Source organism: Prorops nasuta, unplaced genomic scaffold (assembly GCF_024137725.1).
Source record: "Prorops nasuta isolate Cenicafe-Biocafe unplaced genomic scaffold, Cenicafe_Pnas_1.2 PNAS00032, whole genome shotgun sequence".
NCBI classification, from domain to species: domain Eukaryota; kingdom Metazoa; phylum Arthropoda; class Insecta; order Hymenoptera; family Bethylidae; genus Prorops; species Prorops nasuta.
Window position 1 is genome coordinate 1,997,243 of NW_027116829.1, and position 26,895 is coordinate 2,024,137.

The 26,895-nt window shown below is 41.3% G+C and overlaps 1 protein-coding gene across 1 annotated transcript in view; it reads left to right on the plus strand.

The window, feature by feature from the left end:
* Positions 1-26,895, plus strand: part of LOC136783190 (metabotropic glycine receptor-like) — a 116,201-nt gene that overhangs the window by 46,781 nt on the left and 42,525 nt on the right. Inside the window, exon 2 of the mRNA XM_066743117.1 lies at positions 5,256-5,439. Coding sequence (XP_066599214.1) covers positions 5,256-5,439 — 184 coding nt within the window. The remainder of the gene's footprint in view (positions 1-5,255; positions 5,440-26,895) is intronic.

Here is a 26,895-nt window from a genome sequence, read left to right on the forward strand (position 1 = left end):
GACCAGCATTCTCTTCAAGAATGTTATTAATAACGCATGCTAACTTGCTTTCTCCCATATATATATATATATATACATATACTGATGCATATATGTGTCTGGCCCGTCGTTTACCTTTTTACATGCGTCAACCAAGCACACACACATAAAAATAAGCTTTATATTGTACTAACCCATTAAATACACTGTGCAGCTCCGTAATTCCTATCCTTTTAAATTTTTAATAAAAAGAAGAGAGTAATAATAAAAGAAGGAGAATTATATAGACAACCATGAATTATCCCAAAATGTGCTATTTATTTTTCCACGCAGCAGCTTTATTGTAATTGTATATGCAACAGCGGAGACATATATACACGTTGATAAATGTGCGTAAACGCTCGTAAACTGTATGCAGGATGCACGTGTGTCCCAAGTCGTGTAGAGCAGTCGCGTGAATGCCTGCGCATGAACGTAGGACGCATACATATATATATATATATATATATATATATATATATATATCTAATCAAAACGGTGCTAAGCTTCGTTCTATTTTTAAACGCAATTAATTGTACCGCTAATCAAGAACACTGATCGCCTATCTCGAAATACCACAAATATTTGCACTCTATCGAATGAAAATAAAATATTAACGAGAACGGAACATTGTCATGCGCGATATATATAAGCCGCTGTGTAAATATTACAAGATCGCACTCTTTAATTAATTGCGGCAAGCTCGTTATTGACTCAACTATGCATATATTGTACAATATAGATTAGAAATTAATTACAATTATCTGCGCGAATCGAGCAAACGCGAGGAGGCTACGTTATATATTCCTCGTTATAAAATTAACGAGTCCCGAGTAAAAATATGTTTCTCGGGGCGAGGGAAAATGCAGAGAGCGGAGTCGGTGAAAAGTGTATAGCATTACGCCAATTGTGTCAGGAGGTGACAGTCGCGGAAAAGCATACAGCTTTCTCAGCACAGCCTCCATCATCCAACTCCTCCTTCTCGTACGTCTCTTCGCGGCTCTTAAATAAGAAGCTTACCGCTCGCGCGTTAAAATTCTAAGGAGCGAATGCGCAGCGTTTCGAGATGGCGAGAATTTTGCAAGAATAATTTAGAAACGACCGGAAGGACTCGTACTCGCGCAAGTGTGTATGTGTGCAATTGTGCAAGACGGTATAGGTATGTGTATATTGATCGATCAGAGAGAGCAGTGCGCGTTCGCGTGTAAGAAATCTCACCACTGGGAAGCATTATCACAGTGCGATAAATTTCACGTGGGAATAAAAATGCTAATTAATGTCTAGGAAAATCGTATGCTTGGAGAACGCAATATATATCCCGTGTTCGGGAGCGAGAGTCGAAAAAGTCGAGCCGTTTTAAACTATAGTCGAGTGGGGGGTTGCACGAGGAAGGTACGAATGGAGGGGGGGGGGGGGGCGGATTACGCACCCTTCGCAAGGCGATCGAGACGCGGAAGGAAGTTGGAGCGTGGAATTGAGCCGCGCGCGTTGTACGTGTGGGTGCTGAGAGGAAAGTTGGCGAAGAATGCGGCAGGAGGGAATCTTCGCGTATTCGCAACTATTGTCAGCCGCAGTTTTGGGGAGAATAAGCGCAGACAGCTGTTGGGGGGCTGGTTTGTGTGGGTTAAAAGCGCGATAAGACAAAGAGAGGAGGTTGCTTTTAAGTCTCTGCTCTATAGGGCAAATAAAAAGGAGTGCAACCGGTATTTTAGCCCTTCTCTTTGCTCGCTCGACCGTTATCCATTGTCCGTCGACTTGGAAGCGCGGAGCTTTTAGACTCGATGCACGCGTCTCTCTCACTTTCTCGCTATCGCGAGCCGCACGCGCGCGAGTGTCCTTAAAAATTAATGCAGGTCCGGCGCAATATCCTGCCTATATTCCTCGTTAGCGATAAAAACGATAATTCGTCGAGGCAGTGGTGCCCTATCCGAGGATAATTCATGGCTGCCTTTTTCATTGGAATTCTCAAAAAACTTGCCTTTCACAAAGAGATTCTGTCATTTGAACTATCTATGATTGAAACTGGCTTCGGCAAAAAGGACCATTGTAAAAAACTTCCAATAAAAGACCTTTGTTCTTGAACGTGAGAGAAATCCAATAAAAAGTAATCAGAAACAATTAATGTTCCATTGTTTTTTATCGTATTCTTTTAAAAGTCTAGAACCTTTTTGTTGTCTCCCTCTCAGAGCGCGCGCGCGCGTGTCTTTTTCTTTATAGAGATGATGCTGTGCTCGGTTGTTCCTTTGGAGTTTAGTAATCGGCAAATTGAAGCTCTGGTCATTTTGCTCGGACGGCGTGAAAGTCTTCTGGCTCTCGTCTTATTGCACCGTGCATTTTACTAGCGGGTATAGCTAGCCTAAGCTATAAAATGAAAATGACTTTTGTACAAATGAAATCTCTTGGGTGCGGAATGTTTTCTCGACTTGTGTGTGTATACATATATATATATATAACAATTGAAAAAGAAAAGCCCTTATGTAATTGATTAAACAAATTGTATCGGTATCGTATAAAACTGCAGTATTACGCTCGAGTAAATACTAAAAAAAAGTGTAATTACAAAGAGCCGGTAATAAACTTGACTGAGATTTATTATATCCGCTCGATATTTTTAATAAACTATCATCGGAAAAATAACGAGCTGTATATATATATATATGAGTTTTTCCAATATATTTAATTAACATCGATCGAGTACCGTTTACAGATATATTTTTTACGAGTCTCCCGACTTATTAACTCTACTCGTTCGGCTGGAAAATTTCTGAGCGAGCGAGCGAGCAGCAGAAATGACGAAGAAGCAAAAATACTCTCCGAGCCGTCGTAATACGCATGGGGCAACTATACAGCTTGGGCAAGCTTGAAAAAAGGTTGATTCGTCGAATCCTCGCTCCCCCCTCTCGAGACTTCTTGCTCCAAGCTGTGTGCACCGACGAGCTTCCAGCGCGGCTCTACCTTTACAGCTTTGTCTTAACATTTTTATTAGAAATATCAAGTTTTATAAGCCAAAGGTTAAGCAGCAACTGCGTGAATATAAAGTAGCAAAATTGCGTCCGCTCCTACCAGTAATTATAACGATATATTTTCAGGATGTGGCAAAATGTTTCGTGCTTTATTCGCAGTAAACTTTGCTTTTTTCTGCATGAAAAGATTACATGGGAAAATTTATCGCAGTTGTGGCCAAAAGGACGAAATTATTCACTTTATTCCGCCAAGTAGCCACTTAAAGCGAGTCTCTCGTAATCTAAATCGTAAAGTGCATTGAAACTGATATAAGAGAATCAAAGCAGATAGTTGTCGAAATAATGCGAGCTAAGTAAAAGAGAAAAGCTGCAATTGCTAAATTTCGGATCGTCCGTTTCTCCGTGCTGCAGCGGCTAGAAATTTGCTCTTCGGTCAAATAACTCAAGTATATATTAGCATTATTGAGAGAAAATTCGCATTATGCGCTGCTTTATACCGGGTGTATCACCGAAGGCGCATCAGGGGTGGAACATGAAAATTCAATCATCTCTCTAAATAGAAGAGATATCAATTTTTTGTACACGACATTTTCGAAGCTCCTTTGTATTTGCGATCAAAAATGTGCTGTATAAAAGATTAATATCTTTTATATTTACGGTGATAAATGAATTTTTATGCATCGTTTCTGACGCGCCTTCGGTGATACACCTTGTATAGCTGAACATTTGTACTCGATATACATTTTACCCTCGATTCTCCGTATATACAACAATCATTATTCCGTATAGATACAGGTGCATGAGTTATCAAAGACCACGTGTCTCTCCTCCACAGTAACTATCACATAAAATTGGTGAAATCGAGTAAAAAGCCTAACGATTAATTTCCTCGGCAATAATAACTACACAAATATATTTATTATCTGGAAGATTTTACGATAAATTCGAACGCAGTCCAGAGATGTTAAAATTGCAAAAGTACCGCTTTAATAGAGGAATAAAATTGCAAACGAATAGAATTAGCGGTACAACGATCACGGAGCAGAGGTATATATAATGCGAAGGATAATAGAATCGAGGATTTATTCGCTGTTAGAGTCGTGGGCAGGATCGTGCAGGCCGACGGAATTTAAAGTCGAGCCGAATGATTATTAAGAAGGAGCTAGACTACTGGTGCGTCGCGCGGTGTGCTCGGTGCTCGGTGCTCGGCGCTCGACGCTCCTGCAAATAACATTTCTCACATTCAACGGATCACGGCCGATAAAGCCAGGCAATTTCTCCGGGGTGGGAAGGCACGGGAAATAAATGTCGTTATCGAAAGAAGGATAGAAGGTGGAAACAGCGGATTTTACCTATATATATATATATATATACATATATATGCTATATAGATTGTATCCCTTATCTCTCCGTCTTAGCCTGGTCGATCCGTTAGAATCGTATTCATATATAGCCGCCTTTCAAGGCACCATTCTCGCTGGCAATAGTGACTCGTGAAAGGCCGCTCTTATTGTTTTTTAAATCTATCGCCGAGCCAACTCTATCCCCCCCCCCCCCTGCGTAAGTCTCCTTCTCCCGTTTCTCAATTTTAACACCGATCGCTCGATAAAAGCACCTGCAAAGTCCAACCAAGCAACGCGAAAGTACAAATTATTAAAAGGATATATTTTCAAACTGCTTCGTCTCTTCTCGCATCATCGACCCTTTCGACAAGATCGTTCGATCGTAACGATTTAATTTTTCTCTCCCGTAACAGCGTACATATATATATATATATATATATATATATATAGAACACGTTTGTTAATGCAGCTTTGTATGGTAAAACCCAGAGACAAATCTCGGTGAAAACGGGCTGCGCGGGACGATATATGTTTGTGGAAGGCTCCATGTACGCCGATATATCAGGGCTAGGATCTCGAGTTTCTCTTCCGAGAGGAAACGTTAGCATGGCGAGGGGGATGGGTGGGGGTAAACGAGAAGCTCGATGAAGGAAAGCAAGAAACGAAGCGTAAAGAATGTGGGGCGCGAGAAACAATAAAGTATAGCCGAGTCTCTGGATTTTCCTCGTGTCTCGATCACCTCTGTGCTTGGCAACTGCTAAAACATCCTTTCTTCTTTTTTCAACAACCTCCTGTCGTCTGTATATATATAGGCAATGTTACGTTGAAAGGAGAATTTTGTAATTTTAAAATATAACAATAAGATATTGTATATGTATCGTTGCATAATTTTATTATACCGATCTTTCTTAGCTACTCCATCAAATTTCAGGCTTCCACATTTACACGCACAACGAAAGCTCGCTCAGCGAACGCGAAGAAGACGAGATTCTGGCTGTCACGTACGAAGATGGCAAATGGTCCAAGCCGTACTACGACTGCGGCGGAGGAAATATTTGGATGCTGACGTATACTGTTCCCTTTTTTGGATACGTCAACGAAACGTATTTTTTCAAGTACGTATATATATATGTGTGTGTGCTTTATTCAAATATATTCTAATATAATTGTAATTATACACTCTCGTTGTGTCTTTCCTCGCGATTATACAAAATTTTAACCGAATTTATTTCGAGTTTACTATGACTGGCTGATTCCTCAACAAGATTCAGCTATCATTTGTTATTCATGACGTTGAATTTGAAATACAATATTCCACTATTTTACATACACAGAAATGTTTACAATAAAATCATTCGAGTTTCAACGATCGACCGAGTTATTTTCCATATAAAAAATATACAAGGGGAAAATATTGGAGTAAATTTTGGCTCGTGGATCAAAGCTGGTCGTAACGTTGTATCCTTTCGTTTTCCGGAGAAATTATGTAATTTCGAATCAAAGTTATCCATCAAAATGCACCTGAGAATTTATCGTTCTTCCCGAGGAATGAAAAGACATACGAGAATGGTGCAACCAAGATCACGCGCACTCTGAACTTTATTTTAATATTATCTCCGTGCACACAAAGATCGTTTCGTACTATCGCAATCCCAATGAGCATCGGTATGTTGGAAGAAAGGCTCTTGAGAAATTTATATCCTTCGATGGGAGGAACGAGCAAGGGCGAGTTAAATGTGGTTAGGAGGACGAGGAGGAACACTATAGGAAGTTTACGATTTAGCGGTCTGCGTACTATCGCAGTTATCGGTGTGAAACTAGGAAGCTTGTATCGGAGAAGGAGGAAGGTTGCGCGCGCTCTTAGCAAATTAATTGAAATAATACACTTTACAACTATAGGGTATACCATTTCACAATGTACTGTATTTCTGCTGTCCGATTATCTATTCGTAAAATAAATTAACGTACATATAAATACAATTGGTAGAAGACTGGCAAGGTTGGATGGTCCAGCGAATGAGACAAATTTGCAGATGGACGCGAAAGAATCGTTTTTGAGTTTCCGTGCAGCGTGGCAATTCCAAGGATCGAGCCGGTGATAAGGCTTGGGGGAGTCGCTATAGGCGCTGTTCTCCGCCTAAGGAGTTATAACGGTGCGACATTTTCCATTGCTATCTTTTCTCTGTCCCTCGGGACATGGCCTCGTCGGGACATCGATGATATTGTAGTAACGGGTCGGTGAATTAGGCACTGCAGTATTGTTCCGCGCGGGGATCCTTGGCTTCTTGCAGGAAGCCGAAGAGGTCAGCGATAAGAGAAAAATGCTGATCGCCAGGAAGAAAAATCCAGCACGAAACAGTTTCATCTTTGAAAAGTTTGCGAGAAGAGCTGAGTTGGGTAATGGGCGAGCCTCGCGCGAGCAAGTTGATCGGAGACGCCCGGCGAAAACAATGTAATCCGTGATTGGAATAACTTTAAAAGTTGCGCACCACGGAGAATCCAGCTGGTGAAAATTGAGCCCCTTTAATAGCTCGATTATGCTGATTTAAACGCAGTCCAGGGAGGAGAGGAGCTTGCTCTCGGAATAAACTCGTCCTTTTTCCTCGCTTGGAAGAGTCCCAATAATCGCGGACAGTGAGAAAGAGAGAGAGAGAGAGGATGACAATTGCGATTGTGGATGTTGCACAACACTTGTAAAAGTTCGCTGCTACCTCGAATCCCCTATCTTAAAATAAACCTCGACTAGCTATCGACTGATACTTATAAGCCTGATGGCAAGCCGTTGGCGTCGCCTTTATCGCGAAACGTGACATTTTCAGATATCGCGATTGGCGAGTGGCTCTACCAACGAATCGTCGGATGTCTCGACGCTCTCGCGCGCACCAAACGCGTTAATTACTATTCGCTATGTGCACACCTACACGTTGGCAGTCAGGTAAGAATGTGTAGCAATATACATAAACAAAAAAAGTCCGGCAAAAATGACCAAATTTACCGACAGTCAGCGCTGATATTATGCATATGCATCACTACACATTCTTACCTGACTACCAATGTGTAGGTGTGCACATAGCGAATACACATATATATCACACATGTGCACGAGACGTTTCTCGGACGATCCTCGTCGCGTAGCATCGATAAAATTCGCGTCTATTCGCTGGAGACCGTGTTATTGACACTCGCGAACTTAATATATATATGGCTATATGCTTGTATTATACAATATATATATATATATGGAAACGGATAGGAATGGCCGTTGGCGGTGGTCCAAGTTATGCTAATTTCCACTGACTAACTAATCCCGACGAAAGCGCTTGAGACGTTTCTGCGCGATATATATAGTTATAGTTGCGCGATTCTACGCCAATAGTCGATATAGCGTATATACATGGCGAAGAATCGTGCAGTCTCATAAAAAGAAACGTGGTCTCAATCGGCCTTGGGAGTCACGCCCGTACGATTTGTCCTCGCCCGAGTCGCAGCTTGGCACAGTGATGATATTCCTCTTCGTACGACGTTTCGCCTCACCCCCGGAATTCTCCGTTACATCCACGTCGATCTTCTCGCAGGAATCGCCGTTGCAGTTCTCCTGCGTCGGACTCGCCCTGTCGGTCTCGTTTACGGACTCGTCCATTTTTTCCATTCTTCCAACTTTGTCGATGACTGGAATCTGTTGATAAAATTTTGTCACTGGGTCACATGTACGGGATACTTTAATTGTAATTTCGACGTGGACCGATTTCTCGAAACAAAACGCTCGAAGAGTTACGTCGCACGGAGTACATGCATGTGTACACTCTCGCTCTCTTCATCTACACGCGAAAATATTGGAGATAATTTTTTATTGTTCCGCAAACTGCCGCCTCGTTTAATTGATGCTAATGTTCAATCGTCAAGTTCAAATTTCACTTTCCGCTTTTACCGCGTTATCTGTGAAATAGTACGCTGCGAAAAAACATTTGGCGTGGATTGTTTTATCACGGTGTGAGCGTGTCCCCGACTATACGACACGGTTCGGATAAAAATGTATAGCGGAAATGTTTGTAATTTTTTTCTACGGTTAACAATTATAACAGAGGGAATAAAAGTGTTAGTGAAACTGATGAGAAATGATAAGGTCACCAAGAAATTCTACAGTGTAATTTGATTCTCAAGATTTTACAAGTCGCGCTGCTATTATCTTTATTTCCCTCTTATCGAAAGAATGTTTTTCTGTGTTAATCACGCTCCATTTATTTTATCAAACGAGTTATAAGACGATCCCGACGTCTCTTTGTATATATATATATATATATGTGTGTTAACGAAAGTTGGAGGTTAGCGAAAGTCGAAGATTCCCCGAAGAGTCGCTCGTTCAACGGTGTGCATTCGAGAAAAAACTCTTTATTAATGCTACGAACGAGAATGTATAATAAACGTTGCCGGAATGTGTCGTCGGTGTTGTTCATGCGACTATTTCTCGAAGATACTCGATTAATCAAGCGAGCATCGCGCGAATAAATTAAAATGTATTATTTCTTGTACTCCGCGCGCGATATTAAAGAACAAGAGAAATGTTTCTTATATGTTGCCAAGTGTTATAAGGAAGTTTGTGTAGGATTCAGTTACCTTATGCCCGATGAGATTGCAAGGCACGCTTTACTCTCCAACGAAGTTCACTTTTCGAATGGTGAGAAGAAAGTGCCCTGGGTCCAAAGTAGGTAAACGGTATTTACGTGCCTGGCGCGTTCCACCATTTGGGGACTAATTGACGCATGAAATACTAGGCAGAAGGTACCGCGCGCCTAACATAACGGTATTGCCGGATTATCTTCCGAGTGTTGCTCCGACAATTACGCTCCATAACCGGCTGCGTGCGATGAAACTTATCGTAAGTTTGCAGCGATGAGCGATCGAGGCACAATTGGACCCTCCGACGCGGCTCGAGACTCGAATTAATTATTATAATAGAATTAATCTGGTCCACCACCCTCCAACCCCCCCCCCCCCCTCCTCCTCCTCCCTATTTTTAATAAACAACACCTTTTTTCCTTCCTATTTAATTATCCCTTTGGACAAAAGCCGCTTTATTCGTGCCTCGGGATAATTTTCTCGAAAGCCACCATTAAGTCCGGTAAAATTAGTTTAAAGTAGGGACCGGGATTACCCAAGCTTTTTCGTACGATCAGTTTTACCGTTAGTCCGGGTTTAACCTTCGGTCATCGGTTTACCAATCAAATACAACTACACCGACTTCTTTCACGTTTTTAAAAATATTCTCGCATATCGTCACTAAAATTTTAGATTGCTCGATGGGTTTTTTTTTTTCAACTTAATTAATTTACATATTTTTCCATATAAACTTGTCTAAAACTATAGCAGCTGTATATAGCCTTTCGAGTCTTGGCCGAGATGGCTATAATCGAGGAATTTGTTTCCGTGTATAATTAATACGAAAAAATGCCAATGTACTTCCTTGATCGTTTACACATATTAACGCGATATCGATAAAAAACTTTTCTTAATCGTTTTGTACGAGAGCCGAGCCACTGTAATACAATATCAGTGTGACATTTTTGGTTCTCGATAACGAGTAAACAATTAATGAAATATTGCGTAATTTTTACAAGTATTCGAGTAAAAAAACTATACGCAGAGCTATATATCTGATTGTTAGGAAAATAGTGGGGGTAACTGTGTGAGAAACATTCTCTTTTCCCCACTGTAACATAGGTGGCAAGTACCACGCTACTCGTTTCCATGAATAAGAGAAACAAGGCACACGTCGCGCGTGTCTTTTCATTTTCAACACGAGCGGGGTTAAAAGCTATCGGTGCTTGGTAAAACCCGTCACCGAAACTGCTATTTTTCACGCTACAATCGTACATCTTTCAGATAACTTCTTACGCGTTAGTATAATAATGAATTAAAATCATAATAGATTTGCAAAAGGAAATTTTTCATGAAAATCGATACCTATATAGTCGATATTATGTTAAAAATAGTAGGTGCGCTATAAAAGAAAATCAAATATAAATATTTACCGAGTGTAACAGTATACATAATACGTATAAGTATGTAAAAGAGCGAGTGTTTTATCGAAAAAGGCGAGAAGATTTTATCTACCATATATTGAGATTAGGATGGATATCAGATGGTTCGGGTCAGTATATGCAATATCATCCAAGTCAAACAAAGGGATTGCATTGTACAGGTCGAGTCTGTGTCTGAGATTAATCCAGCGTAAACAGAGTCTGCTGTGCTAACACAAGAGCATATGCGGTGCCACGTACTAACGATTCAATCATTTGCTTAACGAGAGCTCCCTCAAAGAGCACTGCGAGTCTTCTGATCTACGTATTAAAACTCGGTCATTTTTATCAGCATATTTCTCGAGCATTCGTATAAGGTTAAAAAAGAGTGGGAATAAGGCGAGGTGCGAGGAAAGAAAATTCTTATTACCAATAATGGATGCAGTTGATCAAAGCTACAATAAGAAAAAGTTATATATATATATATATATATCAGAGCTAGAACGTGGCTGGTGGAAGAAATAAAAGGGAAGAAAAGAGGAAAAGTTGGAATCAATAAGGCATCATCGACGATTAACGTAAAAACTTTTCGAGATGGTTTTTGGAAGTAATAGCAGTTGAACGTATATCCCGAAGAGATATAAGGGAGCTAGCAAGCACGTATGAATGGTGGAGAATGGCACTTTTTGAAATTGTCGAGGATCGCAACAGCAGTGTCGGTGTCTGACTCGTTAAAGGTTTCGGTGAGAGCCCGTGATAGCGTGTGCGATGCACTGACCCGTGCCAAAACTCACAGCTACCGGATTATAAATTGGATCCACTAACTCTCCTCGAGCAGATAATTCGTTTAAGCGTTTAAGCTCGAAAATAGAGGAGAACCTGCTTGGGGGGATAAGTAGATTTTTCCGGAGAATGGAATATAAAGTAAGGTGGGTGGGAGAGTAGATGCTCCAACGCATCGATACATACATGCATGTATGTGTATATTGTTGGGGGGAGGGCAGTGATGCGCGTGTGTGCAGGATATATGCTAATGAAAACCAAGCTAACTCGTATATATCTCTCGGTTAAAGACCTTCTTCTGGGTGATGATGCTGCCTCGTAGTACTAATGTTACCAAAGCTGCTGCTGCTGCTGCTGCTACTCGATCGTGCTAGCAATGCCACCTCCTGTTTATATTCTAACGAGTTGCCGTAACTTAACGATCGAGAGAAACTCTGATTGTACCGAGATCGCGTATCACTATCGGAACGCTACTGAATCATGCTAGGAATATTAGCAAACACACCGCTTATGGGATACCCGCTGCTTTACGCTCGCAATATACCCTTCAAACGTATCGTGTAAATTCCCTCTTAGATTCGGCTTTAAGAGTATCGTATATGGTAAATTCCTAACGATTGTACAATTTGACTCCGAGGAATAAATTAGGAAATTAAAGAACGTGCGTATGTAGCGCTGATGTTTTTATATCGAGAGAAACGATGCTGGTTGTTTCGATCCTGGTGTAACTTATGACGAATGTGTACGCTTGTGCAGGGAATAAATTAATTGTGGAAGGGAGTGTACGTAGGGCCAAGGGGCGTGTCCTGCGAAGCTCCGAGGGACATCTCGTATAATCAGTAGCCAGTGTGTGTCGTATAGGGTCTGCAGAAACAGTTATTTCTTTCACGTGTTACGTTCTTGACGGCAATGGGCCAAACGCGCGTATCGCGGTCTATTGGATTCGCAATTACGTGGCCCTTCTTCAAGGGCGCGCCATTTGCGAACGATGTCGACCTCCGAAAAAGACCAGAAACATCATCACGCTCGAGGAGGGACTTGTCCCGAATTCTCGCTCGCCCGTAAAAAAAAGAACCCTCTGGCGTGTATGAAAAAACATTGTATATATATATACTACGCGAACCTATATTTCTGTACTTTATTAAAATATCCAAAATAAATTAAATCAGGTTTCTGTGTTTTTTCCTAAAGCACCATGTGCCGTTGACCTAAATTGAAATTAACGAATCGAAATTAAGGGCTCGCTGTATATGTATATGCACACGCCCTTTAGCTTTCTCGCGTTGGTTCAAAGTTCATTTCGAAGTTTTTTTCAATACAGATCCCTTTTAAATACATCTAGTCGCAAATTATAGAGAGACCAGTGCAGAGACTCGGCAAGCTACCCGGAACATTCTCGACAGATAAGAGAATTGAATAAAATGTTTATTTCGCTGCTGCTTCGCCAAAGCCTTCTTCATCCCGGCATAAAGCATGGGAATCGCGTTCAATTCAACTATATACTCGTAAATTCTACTCCTTTCGCATCATGAAAAACCGCGAGATTGCCAACAGCAAATTTTCAAAGTACGAGCGCGACAGTATTTTGTTTTAATCATTTTTTAAGCTTTGGAGTATCGAAGAGTGCGATTGTACAGTCGCTAGAAATATATATATATATAGATAAAGCACTTGCCGTGTAATCACACCCTCTCTCTCTCTCTCTCTCTCTCTCTCTCTCTCTCTCTCTCTCTCTCTCTCTCTCTCTCTCTCTCTCTCTCTCGATAGGCTTGTCTCGCGCAAGTGGATTGAGCGAAAAGCGTTGTAGCGCCGCTAAAACGAACAAATCTAAACTGTCTAACGAGTTACCTATCGAGCTATGATTCCCGAAAAGGAATGGGCTGGCGGCGAATTTCGAGTTTATTTCACGAAGCAATTCGTTCTCGGAACGTGAAAAGAATTCTTGCCAAAAAACACTAAAACATCTGACGTGTTATAAAAGCTGGAAGCCTCGGAGAGCGTAAATATTCCATGTTCATGCGGCGCACGTATACAAACATATAGAAAGTAAAATGTAACATTAACAAAAGTGAATACCGCAGGAAATCACGACAAATAGTGACCGTTTTCAGGATTCGAGGTCACGCTCGTATTTATAAGATTTTTTAATAAACTATGCTGGAACCAATATATATATAGCCACTACTTTTACGTCTTTCCAATTTTTTCGGAAATTCAACGTTTGATACAGCGGATGGTGCGCGGATACCGCAGAATCAAAAGAGAGCGCACGCTTTTAATATTCCGTAAGATGCGAGTATAAAAATTGTAGAGAGACGCGCGACTGTACGTATACGGGAGGGAGAAACGATGAATGATACACTTTTGTACATAGATATATATATTTTTACGTCGCAGCGTCTTTCGCAAGTCGATGATTCTAATGAAAATACGAGTAAACGGTTCAACATTGTGTATACATATATATATATATATATATATGCAAAAAGCAGATTTAAACGAGTTACATATTTGCCGTTGTAAAAGTGGGTTAACCGATATCGATACTATCAATTGACGTAACAGCTATGTATAGGTAAATTTGCAGGTCTGGTTTAATTAATTTGTATAAAAATTAAAGTGTGTTCCCATGCAGTAATAAAAATTCTATTCGAGTTGTAAAATATTAGATTTCCATTCTCTTTGTGCGTGGGAATGCTTCGCTTTATACACAAGTGCATTTATTCAATAGCACCCCCTTCCCCTAAAATATTTTGAAGATTCCCCAGGTGTACCAGAGGCTTTTAATTAAAAGAATCTTTTCTACCTTGGCGAGGTAGAAAATAAAACTGCTTGATTAATACAAGCTACACTCGAGCTAATAATTTGTCTCTTTTTCCGCTCGAGCTAATTCTACAAGTTTCCACTGCAATACATTGTAAGCCTGGAATAAAGCAGTAATCAGATGAATGTATCCACAACAAACCTTCTAGGTTTCCGCTTCGCGTACTCGTAAGACAAACAGGTATCCTGTACAAAGCAAACTCCCAAGGAGTTGAGCTAATAAAATTACACCGTTAATGGTTAAATGGCACGAGGGGTAGCCTATCCACACACACCAGTCACAAGACGAACAACGGGAATCAACCTTCGATGGAACAGTGAGAATGCATGTTACGTTGACAATAAAGAAACTATATATATATATATATATATATATATATATATATATATATATAGACTCGTCTGTCTGTGGCGACAAAACGAATAAAATTAAAGCAAGTGCAACGATGAGATGGATCTGACGAATTTTCAACGCATTTTCCTAACAATTTTTACGACTCAAATATTTCCGTCGTACGTTCCATCAGCTTGTAATTAGGTCACACACTTATCGATAAAAATAATGATTCGCTGGAAAAACAAATAATTAACGTTAATAACAGCTTTCCAATGTGACGAGAAAAGTTTAATTAATGGAGGAACGTCGAAATCAAAAAGGGAATATTAATCAAGGGCTGTTTTTATAAAGCATTAAAAATTCTCAATGATGCTTTTGAGAAAGCAGAGAAGAAAGTACGGGCACAGTTGGGGGAGGAAACAAAAATCCTAGCATAATTAGCACTCTTTTCTAGGGAAATATCAGATAAAACGAACGTGGAATGAAAAGCTGAAGTGACTCACACTCATGTATATATATATATATATATATACACAGACGTACCGGAGAAACGAACAAAGGGAATTTACACACGAAATTGCAGTATATTCCCATTCGTTGCACGCGAGTCCATCTTTGACTCTTGCTAAAGTATAATTTCGTTAAAATAGTTGGAAAAAGGATCTGATGGAGAATATATATATATATGATATCGAGTATTTTTAAGAAAGATTTATTCGAATAAATCTCCAGTTGAAATTGTTTTTCGAGTCTGAAAATGATATCGATCGAATTCGTTGAATTATATACTTGTGTATTAACAGGATCGGGAAAAGCCATCAAAGAGCTTGGAAGAACGTGCGGTGCTCGTACATACTTGCTCGTCTACACACACACACACACACACACACACATGTATATATACATGCGTGACCAGCAATCTGGAAAATGGTAGTATTTTCGGAGATACATATCAAAGTGGCGCTCATCGTCCATATAATGCCATTCGTTAATGTCCATATGGGTAAGCGTACTACGTACAATCCACGCTAAAAATATCCGTGATACGAAAGTTCCGAACAAGTTTTGATTGCAGGTTCGGGAATAAGGTTTCCCGTTACATTTGATGCTGAACACGTTCGGTGCAGATGCTCGTTTAATGATGCAATTTGGTTTTGCATCCCGTAGCCCCAAAGTGAACTTATTCCAAGCTCGGAATATTCTCTGCATTTTACTACATTCGTGTAAATAACTTGCAAGGAATTTCTGACCTATGTGTAACACGGGAACCATACCGTGACTATATATATACAGCCAAAAATATATTAACGTGCTTCGGTCGAAGCAATAATTATTACAACACGAGTTTCCTCGTGAGAGTTTAACGCAAAGTAGTATATTAGCAAAAAATTACTCCTGTATATATCAAGATAGACACGGTAGTGTCTCGACGGTAAGTACATAGATTCTTTAGCATAATTAATATAGTAAAATAAAATCTTTCAATTAAAACAATTAACGAAATCCAAATTTTAGGCAAGTGTTTACTTTTACTGTGGCAAAAGTTAAAATGTCGAAAAACAAAAATAGCAATACAAATGTTAATTGCCGAGGGCCCGTTGTATACAATCGTATATTAAATAGTTACATTTTGAACTTTATACAATAACAACACGTCACACGCACTACGTACTAACATTTGTGTTATTTTTTTTCGACATTTTAACATTTGCCACAGTAAAAGCAAACAATTGCCCAAATTTTGGATTGCATTAATTATTTTAATTCGAATATTTCATTTAACTATATTAATTATGCTGGACAATCCATGTACTTGTTGCCTCTTTTCACAGGCTGATCTTTCTTTTGTGGGATTATACAAATATATAGAAGAATAATGAATTTAGATTAATAGAAAATGAGGAATTTTGAAAAGCCAATAGGGAGCGATCCGTATAACGATGGGGCGCCAGCACCACCACACCAGTTTTGTCGATATCTAACGGTCCTCAAAGTTGGATGCTTTTGTGCGCAGGCTGTACATACCAGCCGCCGCAAGCTTGCGGAATCCATTTCATCGCGCTAACAAATACACCGAGATAGACACTGTGAAGCGACAGAGAATTCCTTCCTCTCGGCACTTTCAGCTTCTGAGCTCCCGGAGAGATTAGCTGGCGCGCGCGGAGAGCATTCTATGGCTCTGCGCGATATTGAAAGATTCCCAATGCTGCACTTTCTCTCCGAGGAGATTAATCTTTTCTTTTTATTCATCGGTGTGAAGTGACGTGGCTCAAAATGAAAAGAAAAAGGAGTGGCGAGGGAGGGGGGGGGGGGGGTGCAAAAATGACTGTGGGAAAGGTACAAGCTGACTGTAGGGGACGGGAGGGGGGGGGGGGCACGTAGGTTATCGCATCGGCGATAATACCTGCTCTATCGAGGATAGACAGTTATTTAAATATTTTTTATAGGGAGAGAGTAGACAAGAAAATACTCATTTAAAAGTTTCAATCGAAAGACGGGAAAGTTGGGATTAAAGCAATTCCAGATAAAGTTTTATAGGTTTAATTAAATTTCTTATCGGAAGTTAGCGCGAAGAGATCATAGAGAAAGCATTGAATAGTCGGGGCCGATAACTATTGATGATTATTATTATTTCAATTAGAATTCAGAACACGGCGTTAATTTAGCCGGCGCGTCGCGTGGAGCGAAGCAACGTGGAATCACTTGCATTGTTTTCAGTGTAATTCATGAATATGTAAGGCAAACGGGGTTTAATTGTCATTCCACAAGGGCAAATAATCAAGTGTCTTCGAGATGTCAGTTATTGCACAACTCGCAATATAGTTTCTTTGAGATTCTCCCAGCGGGAAATATGTCGATGTATCGCGCGGTGCGAAAGGACGCGCCAGCGATATATAAAGATAATTGGGTAAATGTGACGGTGGCGGCGCCTTTAGCGATCGCGGCGCGCCGAAAGGATTCGTTGGTCGGAGTCCTATTGGCGCACAGGGAATACAAAATAGAGCCTTTTGTTAAAAAGCAGTTGGTTAGCGGGAAACTTTACAAGACAGCGTGTAAGTTTTAATTGATGCTTCAAAGTTGAGAGGAGGGCTTAACGCAAGCGCTATATAGCAATGTAATCCCTTCTTTCAGCCAAAGATACGAGCCATTATTGTTTAACGAAAATCCTCCAAGCATCATTTTATAGCGCGAGTGTGGACCACTGGGAGAATCAAGTGTTCGCCGCTTATCCGAATCGTGTAGCCTCTTTAATGAAAATAATTACAGAGAGGATCTCGATGAAGGGCTTTGCCCTGATTAATGCCGTGTTCGAGGGGACGGAAAGGCCTGTAATAATCAAAGTGGTTGGATCCTTTTTAAAGAGGGGGGGGGGGGGGGGTACACTCGCACCACGGAGCAGTCGATAATCTTCATATTCGACGATTATAAAGTCGGAGAACGACGTACGCTCGGGGAATTGAAAAATAAACGCAGGTTTATTATATCGGTTGGTGAGAAAATTGCACGTCCAGAACTCTGTGGCCGGGGGGGGGGGGGGGGAGGGATAAAGAGCGTTGTGCAATACTGCTAGAGCCATAAAAGTACAAGGAAAAGTAGGAGAAGCGTGTGTATGGCTCGAGCAGATAAAGAGTCGAGAAGGAGAAGCAAGCTGCGCGTGAAAACGTCAATGATCGCTTAGAAGCCCTTGGAACGCGAAGCTGTCGTTTCTTCGTTTGTCAAATCAATAGGACGGAGTCTCTCTCTCTCTCTCTCTCTCTCTCTCTCTCTCTCTCTCTCTCTCTCTCTCTCTCGGGGGGACGCGAAATTCGCTTCGGAGAGAGAGGGAGAGAGTTTCCGAGAAAGCCGATCGAAGCGGGCAAAAATCTAGCCGTTCCGCAACTGGTCCGACTCCTCCCCCGCTGCTGCCTATTCATCGACGACAAATTCATTCTTTCTAAACAATAAAACGAGAAGGAAACAACTCGACACTTTGCGAGCGAAGCATTAAAAAAGCTAGAAACTTTGCAGGCTCACGCGGGTAAAAATGTGTTGTGGTAATTTCGAGAGAGTATCAAAAGAACCTGTATACATGAACTCACCGAGCGCACAGAACTCGGCCATTATTAAAATTTTATAAGCGTTTTCCTAGTCTCGAGACAAAAGAGGCTAGTTCGTTTATCCTCTGCGATATCCACGGAGTTTCCGGTTTTTCATTAGAAGCAACTTTACCACTTGGCTGACATTCCTTATTTTAATCTACTCTCCTGCGTATTGCTATTAGTTATTCATTCTCTCTCTCTCTCTCTCTCTCTCTCTGTAGGAGACAATATGATCTTTGTTTGCATCGCAAATTTGATTTAACTTCGAGTCCTATTGCAGCGGCTAATGTTAACGTCAAACTTTTCCAAGAGTCTCTAGTACATTATGGGCGAACACTATGAGCTTGCTCAACGATTAATAGTCGTTACGCATTCAAAATAAAATCGAGTGATTTATGCTCGGCGCGTCAATTTATGAAATTACTTTCCTGAAAAAATATCCGAGCGTTCTCTTCGTCTCCTAGAAACTAATAAATTCTTATCTTTTTTTTATCTAATTTAAGTAAAAGTCCTTGAAAAGTCTATTCTAAAAAGTGCCATACCGGTTTTCATCTTGGCTAATTGATAGGATCTGGCCGAGACACAGCTGACTTTTCAACACACTATACCCTGCAATTGGAATATCATTCGTTCGGCAGATTGATACCGAAGAATTTCAGCCAAAATATATATATATATATATATATATATATATATATCTAATAACAGGTTGTCTCGACATTAAAATACTTCTAATTTCCAGCTTTAAGCGATCCATGGAGAAAATAAATTTCAACTGGCCATTTCGAATGACGGATACAACAATGCACGTAGCCATAAATTCGGTTAAAATTGCCGAGCGTCAAATGAATTTTCGTGGCTATTATTAAAATATTCCTACTGATTTGTGGAGCGATAACTTTGATAATAATGGCCATTTCGGTATTATCGTGACGATAAAGTGTAAATGTTATGTGTAGGAAAAGCCAAGTTTCTTTTGTTTCTCCTCCTCTCTCACACCGCGCCGCGCGCAACGGAAAATTACAGCTCATTATTAACCATTCAAATGTTTCATCGTCTTTTATTTGAATTGTGCCTCTAATAACGGGATACGAGTGACGAGTCGAAAATAAAATTTCGAGCCATATACACGCGCGAAATGTTATTTGCACCGGCAGATTGGTACTCGGCTTAATTGAATTATTCGCGACGATTCTCAAGAAGAAAACTGAATAGCTTTGTTCGGGCCGATAATCGATAGAGCGGTTCTATAAGTGAACTGGGATATTTTTTATTTTTCTCGTCCTAGTCCCCGATTATTGCACAATAGAATCATAAATTCATCCCTTTCCTATATATTTGTGCTTACCACCATTTAAACGCGGATTGGTACACCTGTATATTTTATATGTATGTGTGTCTACGAGAGGGAAGCAAAGGTGCGAATCGTTCCGAGTGACCGAACGGAAAATGTTCCAAGTGCGAAAAATGATCGGAGGAACAGGGTGAAAAATATTGAAATAATATTGGAGCCACTATTGCGCAATAAGTTTTTATGTGGATACACTCCTACACTGCTTTCCTATTGTCCACTGAGACCCAGATAAGAACGAGCGTCACGAAGAAGGCATTAGAATCGATCGATTTCGCTCGAGTCAGTTATTTTGCGGAGCATACGGGGGGGAATAACGCTCCATGGATGTAACTTGACGGTTTTGCAGTGCTTGGCACAACACTGGCAACTGTATACACACCCATTGGTCAAGCCTTATTAATCCTGCAAGACTTAGCAAGATGCATGCTACGGAAATCAATGATTTACGCGTAATATTCTCCAATAAGCCTGCTGGCTGAATTTCGGATACTGGATCCGCGTTTCTTGCAGGCAAAATGGCCCACGCAATGGGAGCTCCCGAGGAATATTCAAAGGAAAACAAACTAATCAATCTTCCGGCTTAAATTTCTAAACGTTTGCACGTCTGTACCCGGGCAATCCCAGCGTTTCCATTATAAACTTATAATTAATTGATATATATAAAAGGTGAAATTAATTGAATCATAGAAGAAAAGTTTCGTCAAGAGGAATATTGCATCAATTATTGGACTAATCCAAGCAAAACTAATTTAATAATGCCAGAGAGTTAGCGCGCGCGCTCCAAGCGAAATGGCCAATTTTAGAAATTTAAATTATCGCAAGGTCCGAAGTTTAACAAGCTCCGATCTTGCTCGATCATAGTGGACGGGGACAAACTGGGCCGAATCGACCCGAATCCAGCCACTATCTCCAAATAGAATAGAGCCAGGAGTAAGTCGAGACGGACGTAAGACCAAAATCGATAATCCCTTATCATATTCGCCGCGCTTCGCCCAACCAATCCCAGTGACGATAAAACCGACGTCTCTGCACACAGATTTTTTGCCTCGTCGGTCGTGTAAACCATCCGCTCGAGAGAATCGCACAACTGTTTTTTTTTTCTCTCTTTCATTTCTATTCTTACCAAAGCTCGGTAATGCGTGTGGACAGAGAAAAGTCGATATTTTATAATTAGTCTCGCTGGTCAATAAAAGCAATATCAACTGACAGAAGCAATTATCCCCGTAGGAGCAATGCGATCGAGCTGCGCGAGGCGTGGAAGGGCGCCCCCGAGCAGCGCACGACGCGAAATTATTATCAAAAACTCGAACCCTTTGTTATCGCTCTCGCGTACCAAGAACGACTTTCAGCAGAAATTTCACCCGCGGCCCTCGAAAACGCACAAAGAAGCCAATTTTATTTATTAAACTCTGCCAAATATCTTAACGTTCGCTCGCTGCTCCGCCTTTAAAAATAATGCACAAGCTCGATCGATGAATTCGCTATATGCAAAATCTGCTATAATCGAGTAGCATCTAGAATTAAAGACTCTCTATATCAGCTTGACGATAAGAATAACCGTTTCTCCGGATATTCAATAACACGGGAGAAACGAGCAAACTCTAAAAAATTCACGTCTATTTGGCAAGTAAAAATTTATCTGGTCTAAGAAGGGGGGGGGGGGTGAAGGGTTGTTTGCACGAAAGCTACGATCTCTCATTGCGTCGTTGCACACGCATTACGATGGTATTAGTGGGAAGCGTTAAAAAAATGCGACTTCTCCTGCAGCTTCGCCCGGATTAAAGTCAAGGTAGAAAGGTGCGCGCGCTGCGTGCGCGACCAGGAAAGAAAATTATTCGGGCACGTATTATTTCTGGGGCGTGTTTCGACGTGGTATTTCTGTTGAAATTGAATCCAATAAATTTCGATACAAAGCGTCGGAGCGCGCGCTCGCGCACGCACAGTGCGATCGCGAGAAGAAATGAAATAACGGAAGCCATTAAAACGTCCGATGGATCTCGATCGTAGTTGATGACTGGCGCGACACTCTTTAAATATCGCGCGAGGGAAAATGCACGCCAGTCTCGTATCGTCGTTAATATTACATCCACCTACACATGTATACACAGCAGAGAGAGAGAACATATATATATATATATATATATTTGCTTCCGATTTATCGTCCCTTCGCAGGTGCTGCCCCCCCCCTCCCCCGCAGCAGCTCACACACGCAGTCAACGCGGACTAATTTAACGGCTCGGAAGAGGAGGAAATTAAAGCTCCTTTCCCGACGGAATTCTCAAAGCCTGACTCTCGCTTGATTGGCGGTTTTACCGCTTCTCGCAACAACGGCAAAAATAAGGCGATGTGTAAACTGCACAATTGCCACAGCGCGCGCCTCGCCGATTCTCCAACTCAATTTCACCGAGCGGAAACCAATTTGTGATTCTACATCCGCCCGCGCAACTTCTTACCTTCGTTTACGAAAATTACTGCTCCAATATTTTCCATTCTTTAGTTTTATCGCTCTATACCATCGACGTTTTCCAAATTATATTTTTCTTTCGACAAAATACACGCCTTATATATATATGTGTATATAATCGTTTGGAGACGAGCACGTTGGGAGTAAAGTCGCTTGGACCAGAGTCTCGAAAGGATGCAACGTTGGTGTGGAACGTTCGCGGCGAATCAGACGAGCGAAAAAGTTTGGAGATGCATCGAACGAGGAAAAACACTCTGGTCTGAGAGGAAAGCCAGCGGGAGAAAGTCTAATTTCTGAATTTTTGCTTTCGGGGAATATCCCATCGGCCCTGAAGACAGTTCACAGATGCAGAGTTCGCTTCTCGTTCCTTAATATACGTAGAGTAGAGCGTATCGTAAAATCAAATGGCTGATCGCGAAGAGTGAGATGCGCACTTTTATCAGTGGCTCCTGCACGCTGGCTTCTTATCGCCGTGTTACGATGTCCGATATTGCATATAGAACCGCGGCGTGTCTGAGCTATGGATTATAATACCACTGCAGCTCCTTCAGCTTCCTCCAACTTGTATATTCGAGAATTTAACGACTGTAAAATATTTTTGCAAACGAAGCAACGCGCTCGATCCTGCCACCTGCACGAACATCTCTGCTGCTTTATACACTTGTATATATTATAATTTACAAGTTTCCCGAATAATACACGCGCTTAAATTCACGGGGTAATAACAGTCTGCGAATATTTATCCAAAAGAAACGCGCGAGTCTCTCTCTCGCGAGATTTTTCCCCGCGAGAAAATTCAATATAAACTTAAATTAAAATTGAAATTCTATTTCTTTGCGAGAAAAAATAGGAAATGCATGATTGCGCTTTAATCCTCGACATTCTAGTATATAATTTTTCAGCAATCTCCGATCGAAATTACCGAACCAAAGCCGCGAATGGAAAGCATTTTTTATCGAGATGGAGAAAAATGTATCGTACACTATATATATATATATATATATATATATATATATACGGGATTCAGAGTCGATCAAGCGCGAACGTAGTGTTTAAATCCGAGCTATTTGAAATATTGCAATTCTCTTGATTACAGCTGATAATTACCTCCTTTGTTGCACTGCGCGTTGTCATTTTTGGTCGATGTATCAAAATAAACAGGTTCGTTAAAAGTTTTCCATTTAACGCATGCTCACGCTTTTAAACAGCGATTTATTCCACGCACTTGTTGCACCCGTTAACGGGATTGTTGCAAACCTTCACAATGTGCTCTCGACGTTATATTCCGCCCGACTCGCGCAGCGTCTAATTTTATTAACGAAAAGTGTTGGGTGAAAAAATATTTGAGCGGATATTAAGTTAATGTTTTATTCGCGAGGGAACCTTGTAAATTCTATTTTACTTTGGCAAAGAGAAACACCTTCGTTATGGACGACGCAATAATGACGAGGAAAAATGAAGATGCCCGGGCAAAAAGCTTAATAACGAAATTGTGGCATTTCGCGCTGCAGGAAAGGAAAGCCTCGGGCTCTTTCCGTGTATTTGCATATTCCGACAGGAAATAGCCATTATGAGTACACATGGCATCGGGTAGGTCAGCGTACCGTAATCCGTAGCGCGATATTACGTCCTATAAACTTGTTGCGCGACTCGCGCACGAATGATGATGGATCATCCGCCGCGCGCCAACCTACGTACAACCCTGCACTTTTATAATCCGTTCGAGGAACATCATGCAGGTATATCCTCCGGAGGACGAAAAATGCGGTATTCCTGCATCTTCGCAAAACTCCGCGTCACGCGGCGAACAAAGAGGAGCTTGTACGACCTGCAGTCTGTCCCGGAAAAAATATAGATGCGCGTGCAGCGTAGCGTGCAAACGGATTATTCCAATGAATTATTCGATTAAAACTATCCCGACGATATTACGAGGCTCGGTTTTTACCTCCGCGCAAAGTTGGTCCTGTAGCGAGCTGCACTTTAAAACTGAATCCTCCGAGGGTAATAAGGTTTTTTCGTCAAACAACTGCACAAACAACCTTCTCCTTTATATATATATATATATATATGGACGACGCCACTTGTTTTTATCAATTACAGTGTTCGCGACTGAAAGGTCGAATCCTCCGTCGACGCTGATACGCGGGCTCGCGCGCAGTTCAAAGTTTTCCTCGGTTCGCTAAAAATTAGTTTGCTTTGAGGACCAAGTGAATATTTTACGTCACTCGAAACTGCGAATTATATAATTTTCGCTCGAGCGTAAAGTACGGCGTACCTGCTTTATTTCCGCTTCCACGCTTTATGCCGCGACTAAACGAAACAGCGTCGTATCGATGATTTAACGGCGTGGCATTAATTTCGCGATGATAAAATGATTGGACCAGATGAAATTGCACTGATAAACGAGGAGATCCGTGGGATTGCGCGCAACCACCAGGTAATAATGAATATAATTTAGAAAACTCGACGATTGCGTATAAAGCTGTGTGAATGGCGCGCGTTATACGGTATAAAAGAGGATGTGGAATGGGGTGGGAGTGACAGATGGATAAATTACATTTGTCATAATAAAGTCAGTCGGTGACACGCGGTGCCGCGGGCGAATGAGCAGACGGGATGGAACGGAGGGTTGTATCGAAGGGGATTGGGCTGGGGGATGAGGTTTCACCGACTCTCCTCTCTAATGCCATATATATATATATATATATATATATATATAGCAACGTGGTTCGGTGACAGTCGGGGCTAGGAACGCCACAGGGTCCCGCGGCACATCAGGAGCATCGGTCTCTGCCAGAAATTCTCGTGGACGGACACCCACGTGCCATATTCTTCCAATAAATTGCATCGCCAGCCGCGAAAGAGTATCCCGTGGATAGTTTATTGACATAATTTAAGCGGGCGAAATACCGGAGGCCATAACTCAGCCCTCGGTACCATCGAATTCTCTCCTCGTCCCAGATTTAAACTCGCAACTATTGCATAATTGAAGTTTTCTTAATCGACCAAATGTATTCGCTGCTCGAATATGCGTGTCGCGGCTCCAATTAACCTATTACTAATAAATCAATCCGATCCAGTGTCTTATAATGTGCTCCTCTAGGATCTATATATATATATATATATATATAGGTAGCTATGCAAGACGGTCGCGGTAATAATTTATTAAACGCTCCATTACACGTTACTGCTAATAGCTACATTTCTAATTCGTCTCGAGTCTCGGTTTAAATCACTATAAAACGCACTGTACATGTACTTACTCCCGCTCTCTAAAAGACTCTTACGAGACTCGCGTTCGGAACTAAAGTAAAATTCTTTGGGAGTAAAGTCATTTATGACGAGAAACTAACGGTATAGAGTATCCGCGTTAGCCATAATGCACGTATAATTCTCTTCGACTCGGAGCATTAGCTTGACTCTCCGCTGAAAGCGTAATCTTTCCTGTCGTATAGGATAATGCGCCTGTCGTGTCGATAAAATAACTTGCACCGGTGCGTGTGCAACTTTTTCGATATTGCATTGTGCGAATTTTCAAATCGACAAATTTCAGACGTTCGATCGAGAGATGGTGGCATTTTTCACGAGTTTCCCGCATGTTTCTACAGACGAGATGTAAACACTGGTAAAGCGCAAGATACTGCGAGTCTTATCGCGAGAAATCGCGCATATTCGGCGGATCCCGAAGGGAACATTAATTTTCCGGCGTCCATAGAGTTTTCTCGATGAAAGTCGAGACGAGCGCAGTTTCCGCGGGTATGCATGATCGACGGTTTAGGAGAATTCTCGATATAAACGATACTATTGCGAGTATATTATGTGTGTGTATATATATATGTATACGAGGCTGCTGTCTATTCCCAAAGCGCGTAATACTTGTCATTCAATCAACTCTCGACGGAGCGAGCAAACTTTCGATGGCCTGGCTTCGAATTTACTTCCAACTGTCATTAAAGAATTTATAAGATGTTCGGCAAAACATGACATCGACTGGATCGCCACCATTAAAAACTTACGTCCTTTAATACTTTGAGACAAGCCGCAAATGGGCTAAATACCTTATCCTAGAAACTTTCCGCATTAATATTGACGCGTGCAAAATGTTTAAATTCTTATTTATGGTTGAAAGTTTAAATTTAAATTTTCAATCCAAGGATCGTACGTCTCGCGCGAAACTAACCGAGGAGTCCGTAATGAACCAATGGACGCGAGGATAATAATAAAATTACTTTATTTTCTCTTCGCGAACTCGCGACCCGACAAGTTTCCTCTTTTTCCTCCAACGTGTATTCCATTACATTTTGACGTTAAGTCGCATCAAGGGCTTAAAAACCGAAGCGAGCCTCGCGTGTTTAGCAGGGACCAATCGGACATGTCGTATATACGTTTAAAATTCTTGAAATTCGAGTCGCGCGCAGTGTGACAGTTTGAATATTCATATTTCAGGGACTATAATAAACATTGCGGCAGCTCGGTGGATTTCTCTTGATCCCAAACGTAATAAGCTTCGCAAAGGCCAAGGATCGATATTCGTTTATCGGCACGCGATGTTTCACGGTTTCACGGAGTGTGAACTTTGCCAAGACCTCGCATTACCGGATCTATTATTATCCATTTTGCGCAGACACGTGCACGAGGAACAACGCACGGACACGAGACCCCGAGTGCCTCAACGTTCCTATACACACGCACAACAACAACAACAATAGCATTC